Source organism: Jaculus jaculus, chromosome 2, assembly GCF_020740685.1.
Source record: "Jaculus jaculus isolate mJacJac1 chromosome 2, mJacJac1.mat.Y.cur, whole genome shotgun sequence".
Lineage (NCBI taxonomy): Eukaryota > Metazoa > Chordata > Mammalia > Rodentia > Dipodidae > Jaculus > Jaculus jaculus.
The window spans coordinates 71,001,963-71,019,402 of NC_059103.1; the positions used below are offsets into that span (position 1 = coordinate 71,001,963).

The 17,440-nt window shown below is 35.6% G+C and overlaps 1 protein-coding gene and 1 pseudogene across 4 annotated transcripts in view; one reads left to right on the top strand and one right to left on the bottom strand.

Annotated features, from left to right (window-relative positions):
- Sntg1 (syntrophin gamma 1) overlaps positions 1-17,440 on the bottom strand; it is a 922,134-nt gene that overhangs the window by 53,294 nt on the left and 851,400 nt on the right. For all 4 annotated transcript variants that reach the window (XM_045143328.1, XM_045143330.1, XM_045143327.1 and 1 more), the window contains 2 exons: positions 16,236-16,388; positions 10,443-10,535 (listed from right to left, as the gene is read on the bottom strand). In XM_045143328.1, coding sequence (XP_044999263.1) covers positions 10,443-10,535; positions 16,236-16,388 — 246 coding nt within the window. The remainder of the gene's footprint in view (positions 1-10,442; positions 10,536-16,235; positions 16,389-17,440) is intronic.
- Positions 339-4,573, top strand: LOC105944555 (annotated as a pseudogene).

A 17,440-nucleotide genomic window follows, 5' to 3' on the forward strand; every position in this document is an offset into this window, starting at 1 on the left:
TGCTGGTGCCTGATATCTCATTAACATGTCCCTATCCATAACCACTAACCTTCCTCGGCTTTTGGTCTGAGGGTCATCTTCTGATAAGCCACTCCTCTAAGTAGTTAGCATTGCATTACCATTCTACTTTGAAAAGAGGCCCAAGGACACATCTTGTGTTGTCTCCCTTACTTTATCCTTTCACCATGATAAAAAATACAGTGAATATTCATGTCCTAAAATTCAGCTTTGTTTTTCTTTCATGGGGAGAGTGCTACAGATGCCATTGGTAGAAAACAATTAGAAAATGTGGGGCAAGGGAGGCGGAGCGCGGTCGAGGCGCGATCGCGGGCTCCAGCATGGCTGAGGGCGACCGGGCGCCTCAGGCCGGGGTCCTCCTGCGGAGTCCCTGCTCGCGCGACTGCAGGTCCGGCCCGCCGAGGGGGACGCCGCAGCCCAGTGGGTGGAGGTTCAGAGAGGACTAGTGATCTATGTGTGCTTCTTCAAGGGGCCTGATAAAGAACTTCTTCCCAAAATGGTTAATACACTGTTAAATGTGAAGCGAGACAGAAAATGGCAAGCACACCTCCATATTGGATCTACCTGGTGACATTCTTATCATCCCTCAAGACACCTCGGGGACAGAGTCAAAGGAAGAAGCATGCAATTCATATACACTTATTGAAATGTAATAAACTGTTCATAAACTTGAAGAAAAAGAAAATGTGTCCTCATTTATCTGTGCATATCATATTTGTTTTCCATTCATGTCAGTGATTTTCATAAATAGAAGCAGCCCTCTTATTGCATGAGTTCTACATCTACAGATTCAACATGAATGAAAACAATGTTTAAAAACTAAGTCTGTTTTAAAATGGGCTTAATTGCCTTATCAAATAAGGTGCTTACCTGCAAAGCCTACGGACCCAGGTTCAATTCTGCAGTACCCATGTAAACCAGCTGTACAAAGTGACACATGTGTCTGAAGTTCTTTGCAGTGGCTGGAGGCCCTTATGTGCCCATTCTCTCTCTCAATCTCTCTCTCTCTCTACCTCTACCTCTCTTTCTGTCTCTTAAACAAATAAATAAATTATAAGGAAAAAACATGCACAGCCAATTTTTACTTAGACTTAGAGGAGGCTAATATGAGTGTCCTAAGGACATTCCTGGATAGGGAATGTTTGGAAGAACCATGCTCTTAATTATTAAAGACTTATGTGATATAACAGTAGTCAGTCTGTCAGCCTGTCTCTGGGCTGAGAAGCAAGAGAGCTGAATGTGTTCTTACACTCATACCTGTCTCCTTATACATGTATGGCTTTTCTATCTGGAAGGGCCCACTGATAGGATGGAGGGCCTCAGGTCTTATGAGTGCTTTGAGATGTGTGTGTGTGTGTGTGTGTGTGTGTGTGTGTGTGTGTGTATACAGAGAGAGAGTCAGAGACAGAGAAAGAGAGTGGCAAAAAAGAGAGATAGAGACAGAGATAGAAGAGAGAGGGGGATAGAGCGAGGAAGCTACTGCAGGAGGATAGCAGCACCTCTAGGGTCTGGGTCCTAATAATTACATTGGATCAGTTATTATAAGGTACTTAAGGATGGTTTAAAGTGTGTAAGAGAATGTGTTGTATGTAAATATTGTACCAATTTATCTGAAAGGTCTTGTTCATCTAAAAGTTTGTCTACTAACTTTCTGAAGTCAATTCCCCACAGATAATCAGAAATAATTTCAGACCTTTCAATCTATTTAATTAGATCATTAGTAAAATAAACTTTAAGTATATGCTACACACACACAGGATACAAAAATTTTATAACTAAATTTGAATGACAATACAGAATAAAAATGGAAATATCCAAAGATCATAAATTCAGATGAAATCTTAAGTCTTTTATTCATCTCATAGGGGTGTGAACTCTTTCTGTGTTGAGTTACTTTTTTAGGGTCTGGTGAATGGGAAATGGAACCTATGCTCTCTGCATGCTAAGTAAGCAGTGAAACACTGAGATATCTCCCTAGTCAGTCACTTTCAGTTAGTATGAAATTACATATGTGCAGCTGAAACTGAGAGGGAATCACACAGTGATGGAATGTGTAAGGCCAGTGTTTGAATGGGTCTATGTAGGACAAATTTCACGGAGGTATTTCTAGCTGGAACCTAATTTGGGTTTACTCAATAAATTTGGTATACTTTTGTATTTTAGTTTCTCTGGTGAATAAACCAACCAGCCAAAAATCTGTATAAGAAACCAAGAAGCCTCCTGAGGCAAAACTTAACCTGATTAAAGATATTTATGTGATTATGTTCTAAAGTGATACTAGTAGAGACACACCTGTATTTTATATTCACAGTATTGCCAGTATATCTATGATGTTTGTTTAAGGTCTATTGTATATCACAATAAGCAGAGGTATATTTTTCCAATAAACATGAAAACTCACTTTAAGTACTATAAAGTATATATTGTTGATTTAATATCACAAGAAAATTGAGAAAGCAAGCTTCTTATATTTAGATTGAACTAGGAAGCTATTCACTGATCTTGCAAATTCACATTAGTTAGAATAATAAATAGGGTTCTGCAGATACACTCTTTCCCCAGTGTATAACATTTCCAGCACACTTGCTAGTTTAAAAGCTTGGATTTGTACCCACATCACCTTCCATTGTAACACAGACTGGTTTGGGACCTGTGCCAACACTGTAGCCTCCACCAAGTTGCACAACCCCTACAAGTGTAATATTCACAGGTTGGAGGCCTAACAGATTGGAGCCTGGTACTAATGCTCTCCCCTACAACTTTCTCCTCTACTCGGCTACTAGAAGAGTCCACACCACCTGTCATGTGATCATAAAGGGATAGGGACCTGCATGAATATGTTCACCTCTACCCTGATACATGGTCTGTATCCATGCTACTCAAATTGTGATCTAGACAGGAATAGGACCTAACGTATCCATTTTCTTTCACCTCAAGTGGGCACATACAATGTAACATTGTGTTTGGGTTCAGCATTCAAGTTTCAGGATTCAGAAACTCCTCAGGAATCATCTAACTATAGCAAGTGAAAGTGGACAACTAGCCATTAGAGATAAGGCTTATGTTTAATTTAAGCAGTCTGATTTCCTTCTGTAATCCTCCTCTCTGCCCCCATACACGGAGGGGGGCACAACATTCTCCTTTTTTGGTCGAGGACTCAACTACAAGTTTAAATACAGCTGTAATAGGTTGGAGATCACCTTACCTAGACCTAGTACTATAATACTGTACTTAAGCACAAGAAACAGAGAAGCCAAATAACATAAGAAACACCAAATACTCATTGAAGGCAGATGTGCCTAAAATACCTGACCAATACACCATCTCAAGATGGGTAAGATTCAACATAACATGGCAAACCAAGCCAATGTGTCTCCCTCACTAAATACCAATCCCATAGCAGAGGAGCACCATGTGAGATGCATAGAGGAAACCCCAAAGATTCAAAAGAACGATTATATATATATGTTTAAAGAACTCAGAAGTGACACAGATAAACACATGAATTAAAGCATGAATAAACTCAAAGAGAACACAGAAATATAGTTAGATGAAATGAAGTCTAACCAGATTATTAAAATGGAACTCAAAAAATAAATAGAAATCCCAAAGAAATAATAAAGTAAAACCTATCTTGAAATGAACTATAAAAGAAGTAAAACAAATTATCCCATGGAAATCTTCACTCTTAGAATGGATCAAGTGGGCAAAAAGAGGCATTGAAGTAAATAGTCAAAAAAATGAAATGTAGTTCACAAATACAGGGAAACATTTGCCCCTCAAACTGCAAGGAGGCATAAAGAACCAAAGCAGGCAGAATATTATAGTCAGAATACTATGTGACAGTTACCTTTTCATTGAAAGGGCAGAACACACAACCAGAAGAAGCTGATGAAAGGAAAGGGCATATATCTACTTAAAATCTTATGGGAGAGTTTCCTTAAGGCATGGCAGAACAGATAATGGGCATCACATCTTGAATAGAAGCTGGCAGGCAACAAAAAAGTGAGTGAGCTTTGGCAAGGGGCATTTGGGTCATAACAATTCAAGTCCTGCCCCAAGTGAAACATCTTTTCTGTGAAGGTTCCACCTTTCAAACTGTCACCAGCTGCGGACTGAGTATGAGCCTTAATAACACACACATGAGGCTGTGGTGGAGCGTTTGCATTCAAACTGCCACATTCCACCCTTAACCCTCATCAACTCATGACCACTTTGCAATACAAAAGGAATTCATTCCTACTTTAAAAGTCCCCATAATCCTTACTAGGAACAAGACTGTCCAAAAGTCCAAAGTCCAAAGTCCCATCTCAGACTCAAGACAGTCTCTTAACTGTGATCCCTGTAAAACTAAAATGCAATACTTCTGTCACAAAATGCCACACACACTCCCACTGCAAAAGAAGAAGGCATACCTAGGGAAGTCAGAACCAACAAAAGACAAAAAAAGAACAAGGAAAACATCAAATCCTGCAGTCCTATTTCTGGCATTCAGGATTCCAAATGGCTCGCCTTTGATGGCTATTCAGTTATTCTTACATCTCCAAAATTCTGAAGTCTCCACTCAGAAGCATGATTTATCCCCACAGCTTCACACAATGCCCTCATAGGGACCTGAATGCTGATTCTCACTGTTGTCGAATCATAATCACATTCCTTGCACTTTCTATACTTTAAAAACTAGTGTCAGATGTGCCACTAAATTTGTAAGTAAAGGGAGGATAAAACCAACTTTGGAGAGTAGTAAACTCCTTCATGACTATTCCTTCAAGGCCTCTCCTTTCATAAGGTCAGCCTTCTTCCTTCTTTCCCAATGCAGAGCACCTGGTCCAATCTCAGTGGTGATAATCTTTTAAACAATCACAGCTGAAACAGGCCACAGTCTTCTTTCTGTGCCCAACACAGCAATCCATTAGTTTTAAATTAAATTTTGCTCATGCTCTCAGGGCAAAAGCAGAATGCTGGCTGAATATCAAGCAAATTGTTTCTAGCCCAGTCACAACAAAGTCCTTGTTCCCCTCTGAAGCATCATAAGCCAAGCCTTACAGTCCACATTTCTCTCTCCATTTATATGTTCCAGCTGCCACAAAAGTCTTCCACTGAGTTCATGCTGCTCTAGTCAAAAGATTCAAACAACTCTTATTCCTTTCACAAACAAGTTCCTACAGAGCAAATGACACAGTATCAGTTTCCACAAGGCAATAACCTTATTTCTTGATACCAATTTTTCATTGAAAAACAAACAAACAAACAAAAATGTCTGACCAGAAGCAGCTTATAGAATAAGAGGCTTTACTTTGGCTTAAGTCTTGTGGGGAAGTTTCATTATGGCTTGAGAGAACAGAGGCTGGCATAAGTTCTTGCCATAGCAGCTGGGAGGTAGAAGCAAGAGTGAGATATCTCTGGCAAGGGAAACTAGGGAAATCATACCTGAAGGCCCACCCAAAGTGCTTTACAACCTTTCACAAGACTCAATCTCTGCTATCAGCTGTGCACTGACTGTGAGGTTTACTCACAAACATATGAGGTTATGTGGGAACACATTACGTTCAAACTGTAGCAAACTAAACATACACAGAACAAAGAAAGGGTACTGAAACTTCCAAAAGATAAACATCTCAATATATAAAGGTAGGCTCATCAGAAGAACAGCCAATATTGAAAGGAATACTAAAAACCAGAAGTTCTAAGGGTGATATATTTCAAGCATTGAATGATCCTAACTGGCACCCCCCAAAATTAACATTCCCTGCAAAATTTTCTCCTGTAATAGAGGAAAGAGAAAACTTTCTATAATAATCATAAGCTAATGATATTTATGATCATAATCCAAACCGACAAAGGATACAAATTGGAATAATTCATATAAAAGAATAAACATATTCAAGAAGCTGCCAGAGGAAAAGCAATTGAATATTGTTAAGTAAGTGAAGACCAAGAAAAGACTAAACTACAGCTAGAGAGATTAGGCTTAGCTGTTCAGGTTCCAGCCTGTGAGGACTACATACCCAGATTTGATTCTCTAGTACCCACATAAGCTAGATAAACAAGGGTATATATACATCTGGAATTTCTAATTTCTTTGCAGTGGTTAGGTGTCCTGGTATGCCCATTTTCTCTCTCTTTCTCTCTCTCTCTCCTCTTTCTCTTTCTGTCTCTAAATAAATAAATAAATAAAAATCGATTTAATTGTTTTAGAGACCAAACTCCAAAAAATCATCAACAAACATGGACTAACACACACTTTTCAATAATAACCATTAATAATCTTAACTGTCCAACATAGAGACCTAGAATAATAGGCTAGATCCAAAACCAGGATCCATCCTTTTGTTGTCTTCAAAAAATTGTACTCACATTGAAAGTCAGAAACAATCTTAGAGTAAAGGATGAAAAAGAAACTCCAGTTTTTTTGGGTTCAGTCTCCCATGCCTTTGGGATTACAGAATGTGGGACACTAGCTTTACACAAATGGTAGGGAGTTGGTAGGAAATCAAACTCAGGTCAGAAGGTTTGCAAGAAAACTCGTTTAACCACTGAGAAACACCACAACACTATTATAGATGCAATAGCATGATTTTAGTATGCCTTGTACTCTGAAAACAATCAAAAGAAGTTATTTCTCTGGGACCTTTAAGACTCAGGTGGTGAATGATGAGAATTGCTTGACAATGCATGTTATGACTCTCCCTCCAAACCTTTAACATTATTAGGAAATCAAAAAATGTTGCCTCTCACTTCCTACCATAATAGTCTATAGCCCTGTCTTTCATGTTAATTTCTCATTGTTTTTATTTATTGTTTTATTAATTCATGTAAGGAATGAAAACTATGGCTGCTCTTTAAGAAGCAATAAAGTAGCAGTAGACCTTTCACTGATGGTTTAGCTGGGCAGCATTGCTGTACATGAAGCTCAGTTAGTGACTTTGCCTGCAGCCCTGCCTTTACCTAGAGTCTGTACCTTATTGTAAAACCTTTGTCTTGCTTCCTCAGCAATACTGGAAGTCCTAGGCAAGATTATGTGCAGGTACCCATGTAACAAGCCACACTCTTTACATTAGCCAGGTTATCAATCAGTGTAAGTGTCCATAAATAACAGAATGGGTAAAAAACATATGGTATACACAATGCAGTTTTATTCTGCCATTAGGAATGCAGGAAAATGGGTGTAACTGGACATCATTATGTTAACCAGACTCAAAAATATAAATATCTTCTTATTTCTCATATACAGAATCTAGAGTAAAATAAAATATAACATGAAATAGAAAGAATATTATTTAAGAAAAGGAAGGATATGATGAGAGGGGCAAGGGATCAAGGGGAATGAGTTATATTTATACCTATGAAAATATCATATTGAAACCAACTGTTGGGGATGGTGAGATGGTTTAGTAGTTAAAAGCAGTTTCTTGCAAAGCCTAACAATCTGGACTTGATTCCCCAGCACCCATGTAAAACAAAATGCACAAAGTGGCACATGCATCTGTAGTTCGTTTCTAGTGACAAGGCCCTGGAGTGCCCATTCTCCCACCCCCATTATTTCTCTCTCTTTGAAGATAAATAAACATATTTATGAAATTCACTGCTTTATACAATGAACATGCACTAACAAAATACTAAGAAATATATATTGTAGAGCAAAACATTTTATTCTAAAGTCAGGAATAGTACTCCTGCACCGACCAATTGAAGCATAAGCTTTAAAAACATCTGTAGTTCCTCTGACCAAACCAGAGATGCTTAAAATGAAACTTCTTTATTTTATATCACATATTTTGAAATAAAACATTTGGAAGAAGAAAGCCATTTTCAGGAGAATATCATCTTTATATTTCAATATGTTGTTCTATAAAATGCTATGTGTACCTACTAAGGTATGACTGAGCAAAAAGCTTTTATATATGTTGGGCACTAGAAAACCAGAAAACAACATTGATAGCTAAAACAAATCTACTGAGCATTTATTTTTATGAAGGATTTCCACATGAATATTAATTATAGAAAGTAGTTGAACATTAATTAATTATAAAATGTTACAATAAAGTGTTTAAATGTATATATAGCAATAACTTATTTCACTTAAGATAACATCTAGGCTTTTTTTTCACACATTAACAGTAAGATCTTTGCAACACTTTGCCTGGTCTCTGCTTAGAGTAGCTGTCCTGAGTTAGTTACACATATCTTTAATTTTCTTTGTGTGTCACCATCTGAGTGATACATACTATGGACTTCTTCATTAGAATGTTTACATATTATTTTACCTGCTTCCCAGTTGGTACCTTGTCTGTAAGGACAATGCTTCCATTGATAGGATAAAATAGTGGAAAACAGTTGACTGCCACTTCTGATACTTGCTCACTTTATGAATGCCATGCTTGTACTGATACAATTCCCATTTCCTAATAAATGGCTTTGCTTTATAAATCATAGCAACTTGCTTTGATACTAATCACTTGAACTCAGTACACTCAGGGCACATGCAGAAAGTATGTTGGAAATGGCACTGTTATCTTTTTTCCCCCATGAAGCACAGATACTGAAGTAGACAGGACTATAGTCATAAAAATAAATTCAAGGGCTGAAGATATGGCTTAGTGGTTAAGTTATTTACCTGTGAAGTAAATTGACCCATGTTTGACTCTACAGGACCCACATAAGCCAGATGCACAAGGTGGCACATGTATCTGGAGTTCACTTACAGTGGACGAAGGCACTGGTGTGCCCATTCTTTCTCTCTTTCTCCTTCTTTTTATCTCTTTCTCTCAAATAAATTAAATAAAACAAACAAAAAATTCAAGATTCCAATATTCAGAAATATGTTCAGTTGAATTTTTTTTGTTTCTGTCTTATTTACTAATGTGACATGTTTTCAGATTTATGTGACAGTTTGATAATTCTGAATATTATATTTCATGTTTAAAACCACACTTAATATATTTTTCTAATCAATTTATGTCTAAAGTTATCTAGCAAATTGATTTCATTCTCAAACTGATTAACCAATAAATTTGTTAATTAGTTATGTTAATTAAACACTCATGGCTTATCTTGATTTGACAGAAATCTCACTGAGAGTCATCAAAAGACCCATTAACATCTGAGAGTCTTGAATCTTTTATATCATGCAAAAGTCATGCACTGTATAGCAATCCTGGCTTTCACAAGTGTTGTATTTAATTTTGATGTCAAATCAAAGGAAGCAGCAGCCATTCTCATTGTGAGTTCATGTCCTTACTATGAATTTCAGCATGACAGTTGCAATAGCTAGACCCTGAAGCACCTGAACTTCTCTGGAAATCAGATGACATCCACTGGCCATGCCCAGCTAGACCCACCACTGAACTCCCATCATTCCTGAAATATCCCCACTACCTCCTACACTCCACCTTTCTCACCCATTTATTTCATTGGCATTTTTTTTGAAAGTCCTGTACATGCTTTAATTTGCAGATAAAGTATGCACATCAGTCAGAGATTATACATTCATACTTAAAGTTAATGAAAAGCAATGCTTCAGTTTATACTGCAGCCCACACTTTGATGCAGAGGAGTGAATATGGGAAATAGAAATGTACTGGTGAGAAGGATGAGTACACCTTCCCTGGGAACCTGCATTCCACCCAGGAAGCCATGACAGCGGTAATAGAAGTAAATGGGTTGACTTGGAAGTGGGCGATTGGACAGTCAATTCCAGTGAAATCAGTACAACATGCAATGTTTTGGTTTCGTCATATGTCACTCCATAATCACCATTTTGCTTGCTTTTAAAACTGTGACCATAGAAGAAGTATCACTCCTCATTCAGTGTGCATTCCTCCCAATGACACACACTATATGAATCCTGAAAACCCACATTAAGTCCAGTGTTTGCAAGAAATACAATCTTTTGCTAGAACCTCTAAATCTCAAAATACCATCATTCTGTCTATGATTCTAAAACATCAATTATAAAACTGACAATCATTTATGTTCTAGGTATCAATATATAAAAAATCATAAAAGACTCTCTTTTTTACACAATCATGTTTTTAGGGGAAACAAATGTTCTCTGAATATGAGGTTACAGCTTTAAGAAGGGAGAATAAATAAATACCTGCCATCTATCATTTATATTGATGTATCCCCTATTACCTATCATTTCTTTCTGTGTGTCATATATTTACATGTGTGTGTAAAATATATATGTATAATTTATGTATCATCTTTCTTTAGATAGATTAGCATAGATTTAGTATTAGGTTTGTCTCATGCGTACTTTATTATGAATATAAACATTTTCTGAAAACAAATGTATAATTTATATCCTATGAATCAAAATAAATTATTAAATTTTTCACATGGTAAACAATTACAGTAGTCATAAGGCTGAGTTTCATAGTTTCTCGTCAATACAGAGTATTGACGAGAGTATACATTACCTTTGTGGCTGCATCAAAGCAGATGAATCCTGAGCTGAAGTCTATGGTCAGGCCCATGAGATGACTCTCCAGCACACATGCATAAGTCTTGCACTGCAAAGAATGGAGGACATTGTTAGTGTTCACATTATCTAGGGTAAGAACTTGACATTATTCCACCAAGGGTAAAATATTAAATATCAATAATAATTGCAGAATGGAGATAGCTTTATCAACATCTTCATTTTAACAGCACCGAAGCTGAGTGTTTCTCTGCTTCTTCAAGGCTAGGCAAGTCCAAAGTCGGAGGTGTCTCCTCACCATGTCTTCATATTATACAAAATTGCCTCTCTTTCTTGTGTGTGTTCTGAAACAGCATCCCACTGTGAATCCTAGGCTGGCCTCAAGCTTGAGATATTCCTGCTTGTGATTCATGATTTCCGGAAGTATGAGTGTGAACAACTATGAACAGCTCTTTGTTTTGTTGACAATTGTACTGGTGCAAAATATTAAGATATAAGCAAGATCATTCTAAGTTGTTATATCTTTTAGCTGAATAATACTGCATTTCTATTTAAGCAAAAGAGAAAATTTAAAGCACAAGTAGTATTATTATTTGAAGAGTACTTTCAGGTACACAACCATAGATATAGTAATCAAATCAAAATAATATATTTTGTCATTAAGAGTGTTTTATTCTATTAATCATAGACATTTATCACTTGTCTATACTGTTTAAACAATAAATTCATTAATAGAACTCAGAGTTAAGGTCAATGTAGAGCAATTGCTTAGCAAGAGTAAGGACATTGGTATGTTGCACACCACTGTGATATAAACACATGAAAACAAATATACATTGGAATAAGATAATACTATAATTTTACTCATATAACTCTTTGGGGAATATAATATATATTTAGGCATAACCAAAAGATGCAAATAAGATATGAAATAATGTTGCCCTTAAATGCAAAATGACTCATTGTTATACTCACGGAATGGTTTTATTTTCCGTTGATTTCAAGCTAAATGTTCAAATGATGAAATATTTATAAATCACATATAAGAGATTTATATTTCAAGAAAATTTTCAGTATTAATCCTAATATTATATTTGTTTAAATAATATTTTATGTAAAATCTTATTAAGTCACCACAGATGACTATAATCAAGGCTAAATATATCAAGTTCCATTTACCAGAAAGCTATATTCATGTGTTTGAAGCCCCATTTGCATAGAAAAATCATAATTATGACAAATTATAAATTTGCAGTTAAATTCTCCAAACAGTACATTAGAGGACATATTAAATGGCTTCTAAAGGCCATATTTGGGAAGAATTGTGCTTGCTTAATGCATGGACATCTTGAATGCTTGGAGCCAGTCATTAGTAATTTATTAAAGCTGTTATCATAATTAAGGAATGTTCAAAGGTATATCATTTACTTCTAATTTAGATTTTGATATTTGCTATTTTTATATACTTTAAAAAGAACATTCTAGGAGAAAATACAAAAAGAACATTCTAGGAGAAAATACATTTGGTATATTGCACTAAGATTATCTCATTAAGTTAAGCCTTACAAATAAAACTGTTATCTCTATAATCATTAAATGAATCAAACATATTATAAATGGAACACCTATTTAAATTTAATTATATAACATAATGTGTATAAATATGTAACATGAAGGTATTATATATATATATACACATAATATATATATATAATATTAAATATTTTTGTATAATTTCTATATTTATACAATTAAAATGAATTTAAGTAGAAAAAAGTGATAAAATTATTCTTTGTAAGGAAGATAAAACAAGAAATCATATATAGATATTATACAACCTTTGAAAATAAAGGATTCATAGTATTAACTTTTAAAAATGCCCTTTAGGTCTAAATGTCCATCACCAGCCAAAAATACATCTGAATATAACTCAAAATAATTTTAACTAAATGTATTACATTTTTGAAGTAATGTATTCATTTAAAATTATTTTAAAAGAGATAATAGTCAGAAAATAATTAACTTAATGATGTTATAAGGTTCAAAAATCTCAATTTTACCAATATTATTAATTATACTTGGGAAAAATTATAAAGACATTAAAATATCAATTTAATAATTTGATATTAGGGAAGTTTACATTAAAATATCATCTATTTATGTAATAAAATGTTATTTTCTGGTTTCAGTATTAACTATGTCTTCTAAATTTTATAGTTTAAATAGTAAAGTGGGATGTATTACAAATATGTTATCACTATGGATAATCTTCAAAAATATGTATTTATGCCAATATTAAGTAAACTTGACACTCAAAGCAATATTAAAGTTGGTAAATATTCATGTGAAGACAGAATATGTTAGATTTCTGTCTCAGAAGTAAAAATTAATTTCAAAATAAATAATAATAAAATTAAAACATTGTTTTCTTTTGAAACAGAGTCTAAGGTATACAGGCTGGCCTCAAGCTTAATATATAGCTAAGGGTGACCTTAAACTTTTGATCCTCCTCCCTCTACCTGTCAAGTTCTGAGATTAGAGTTGTGTACATCCTCACCCATAGCTCTATTTTCCTCTAACTTTAATGAGAGTGAAATAGTGATTATATAAACAAAGGCTCATGACTCTATATAATATTCATATCCCTTTAATATGAAAAATAGTACTTACAAAGTATTTAACCCATAATTGCTCATTTGTGGCCTAGTAAACACAGAGAAATAATAAAAACTAAGAAACATCAAAGGCTGAAAATCTTTACGTACTTTGTTTTCACTTTTTTTTATTAGTTATGCACACAGTGTGTATACAGTGACAGTGACGTTGGTACCATTGTTAGCCTCCTCCCTGTCCTCCCCCCCTCTGCAGGGACCCTCCTCACTGGGGAATGTGGGTCTTGCATTGTGGGGTTAGAGGCAATGTCTCTGTGTATAATGTCCCTTAACAATGTTTCTGCCCTCTTCCACAAATTTCCCTGAGCCATGATGGGTTTCTTTCAGCTCTACTTTAGTGAGGAGGTCTTGGGAGCCTCTGTGTCTTCTGGATCTCCAGTTTGGTAGGAATTGAGTGTCTTAAACTGGTGAGCATGTAGTCCAAAACCTCTCAGTAATTAGTTCAATGACTACAGAGCCCAATGTCAAAGAAAGAATTAAGATGCAAAACAAAAAGTTAACTGCACCTGTCCCTGTCCAAACTTCAAGAAAGTTACAGAAAAATCTTACTGAAACTGCAATGCAACTGTTTCCAAGTAGTATTGAATATTCCAGAGGAATTATAACTAGGGAACTCCAAAAACTTGATATAAATTTTAAAAGTCAGTTCCTGGTCAATTAAATTTCATTTTAATGATTAAAAATGGTCTGTGGGGTTAGGACTTAAGATGAATTCAATCTAGCATATCTCTTATCTTCCTATCTTTTTGTATTAATTTAACCATTTTAATGAATTTATATTCAATGCAGATAAATTATGGGAACTCTGCATTTAATTTATGAATTTTTGTTATATAAATATACAGCAGAAATATTGGGAAATAAGAAACAATGAAATGTTAAGTTTCCCTTTAGTCTTTCAATTATTGCACACTGGCAACTTGGTATGATATGCCAAAATTATGTAGTCAAAAATAAGAAGTCAATTTATCGAGTTAAAAATAGGTACACAGGGCTGGAGAGATGGCTCAGCAGTTAAGCGCTTGCCTGTGAAGCCTAAGGACCCCGATAGGAGGCTCCATTCCCCAGGACCCACGTTAGCCAGATGTACAAGGGGGCGCACGCGTCTGGAGTTCGTTTGCAGTGGCTGGAAGCCCTGGTGTGCCCATTCTCTCTCTGTGTCTCTGCCTACTTCTCTCTCTGCCGCTCTCAAATAAATAAAAATAACAAACAAAAAAATTAAATATGTACACAGATCTCTTTTTCTAGGTAAAAGGTCTGGCAAATTCAATTTTGTATTACCATCATATTTGCTTTCAAAAGTCAGTGTTTAGGTCTTATGTTTTTAGACTTTGCTCTTTGATTCAATGTGAAAGGAGCAAGAGGCTCAAATATTTCAATTTCACCACACATCTGCTAGGATCAACTGCAGAACAAGTTATGTGAAATGTTCCATCTCATGATCCGAGGACTTCTAGAAGTTGAGTGTCTGGGAAATCTGTTGTAGACATGACTTCATCCAAAGAAATGTAATTCTCCAAATACACAGTAAATATTTGTGATGTCCAAAATGCATTAGACTTTGGTTGATCCAAGAATAAAATAATTTCAGGCAGACTGTAGTTTAGCAAGGCTGTGAGCCATGTTAAGAAACAGCAGAAAGTGGTACTTTTACCTATAGTGGGAAAACAGGACAGCATGAACAGGCTAGTGTGGAAGAAATTGGAAGTGCTGGTTAGGCATGTTATTAGCCATGATAATGCTCATGGATGACACACCTTTGAAAATCTTCAAATGCTCTGCAATGTTTGCAAAAAATATAGTAGAAGAGAGGGCTTTCTAGAAAAGGAATGATTCTGGAAATTAGATGCTATGTTTGGAGCACAAGATATGGTCTTGTAAACAATTAAAATCAGAACATTTTAAATATGATTGAAGTTACTTCATTGGTTACAGTTAGAAATGCATTTCAAGGGATAGTACCAAAAAGTAGAAAGGTAAACTTATGGGAAATCTAAGGATTGTTCAGTGATACATTAGATTCAGCAAAACTAGGTATTGTTTATTTCTTTACAATAGCTAATTATTGAGTATAGTTGAGATGGAGATCAAGCCTCACATAATTGGTTGTTTTTCTATAAAATAAGTAGTGTTTAATTAGATAGACATGAGTTCATAACATAGAATTCCATAGCAGTATATCTCATTAAATATGGTGAAATGCATTTTGAATCTTTTAGAAAGTAATACTTGGCTTTGAGATTTGGCATGCTTAGGGCTTCATGGAACCCTATTCTAATAAAGCACATGCATGTGCATGTGTGTACTTGTGTGCATGCACACACATATACAAATACACACTCATGTATATGGTAGCTAGCCTGGTAGATGTACAGATCTCATATGAAGTTAAACAATTGCATTTTGGGTCATAGCTCTTATTATCTATCATCTGTATGACAGACTCCCCACATTGTAAAGGTCTGTGATTACAAGAATTTATTTATTACACTGTGTCAGGAGTTGGAATATTGTATAGTTAGAATCCAGGTATTCCTTATGGGGTTGTGGGTTATGAGTTGTGTGAGCAGCAGTTAGATATTACCTAACAGAGGGGTTATATCCATCCAGTTCTCCCTAATTAATAATGCTTATTCTATTTAAATTATGGTGTCTTCACTCTTCCTTGGAGAATCTGTTCTTCTTTTTCAGAAGGTAGCAAGACCTGATGAGATAAACTACCCCTTACACTTCAGCCAAGCCACAGCTGAAAACCATAGAGGAATTGGGAAGACCAGCAAGAGTGCTGCATCCATGCTGAACCTGATAATCAGGGCCAGGGTAAAAGAGACAGACACTGAAGATACTCAACACCTGCCAAAGCAGAGATACAGAGGCTACTCAGAGCTCATCACTGAAGTAGACTTAAAATACACCCACCACAGCTCTGCAAGTTTTGTGGAAGAGGGGGCAGAAAGATGGTAAGAGACACAGGTTGAAACATGCCCAGAGGCATCTGTCCCTCAAGAATGACTGACCAGCACTCTTACAAATGCATAAATCATAGAATTGCTTTTATTCTTTTTTGAATTCATATAAGTCCAGGGAAGTCATGAATCCCAAATAGCACAAGCTCTCACCTGTATCCGTTCCACTTCTAAAAAGGTTGCTGTTTGGAAGGCTCTTTCCCACTGGGCAAGGTCACACTCTAACTCCACAGAGAAATAGAGATCTTCCCCACACTCGGACTGAACTGTGAAGCAGTGTTTCCGCCGGTCCAGCAGGTCACTGTCCTGATGAAAACCTGGAGTTACACAGGCTGGCAAGCATCAAGTCACACTGTTGCCATGTTAGGACTCTTAGCATTTCACAGTGAAATTATTACTAGATTCCAAATCTCCATTAAAATCAGTTAAATGGAGCAAATTTCTAGTCCTCAAACTCCACATCTAACATCCTGATATTAACAGTGAAATGTGTTCATGTGATAGAAGTAAGGAGTTCTGGTTTCAAATGTCACTAGTAAGAGAAATAAAGCATTATCTCAAGAAAATCTACTTATGGCTGCAGGAAGAAATGGTCCACAATCTCCTGAATTCCTGCAGTACAGTCGAGTTATTGCAATTAAATAATTCCTATGATCATGTTGGAAAAATTTAAAGAAGTGTGTAAGCATGCAAGATTTTTATTGGCATGATTTCATAAAACCTTTAAGAACTATGAAACCAAGGGAAATGCAAACTAAAATGAATGTAATTTATATATAGCAATATTTTTTTTCTCAAAAAAACACATTTGTCTTATTTGTGTAATTGTATTTCATTGTGTTAAGTTATGTTAATGCTAGAAATTTTTTGGTCTTAACAGAAGTTTGCAGTGGAAGTGTTCACCTAGATAAATATATTTCAATTTCAATGTGCTTTAAAAATTCAGAGATGGTAAAATGTGAAAATAATACAGGTAAGTATTTTTAAACTTTTTTAAAACAAATTTTATTTATTTATTTGAGTGAAAGAGGGAGGGAGATAGAGAGAATAGGTGCTCCAGCCACTGCAAATGAACTCTAGATTCATGTGTCCCCTTGTGGATCTGGCTTATATGGGTCTTGGAGAATTGAACTGGGGTCCTTTGGCTTTGCAGGCAAATGCCTTAACCTCTAAGCCATCTCCCCAGCCTAATACAGGTAATACAAAAATTACCAATCTGCTAACATGTCACCACTACCCATAATGCAATTCAATCAATACTATGGAATCACTAACCTGTTATCCTTATATTCATAAGCAAGTGTTACTATTGAAAGAGGAAGAAAATTGTTTAATTTTGGACCTGTAACTGCATTTTT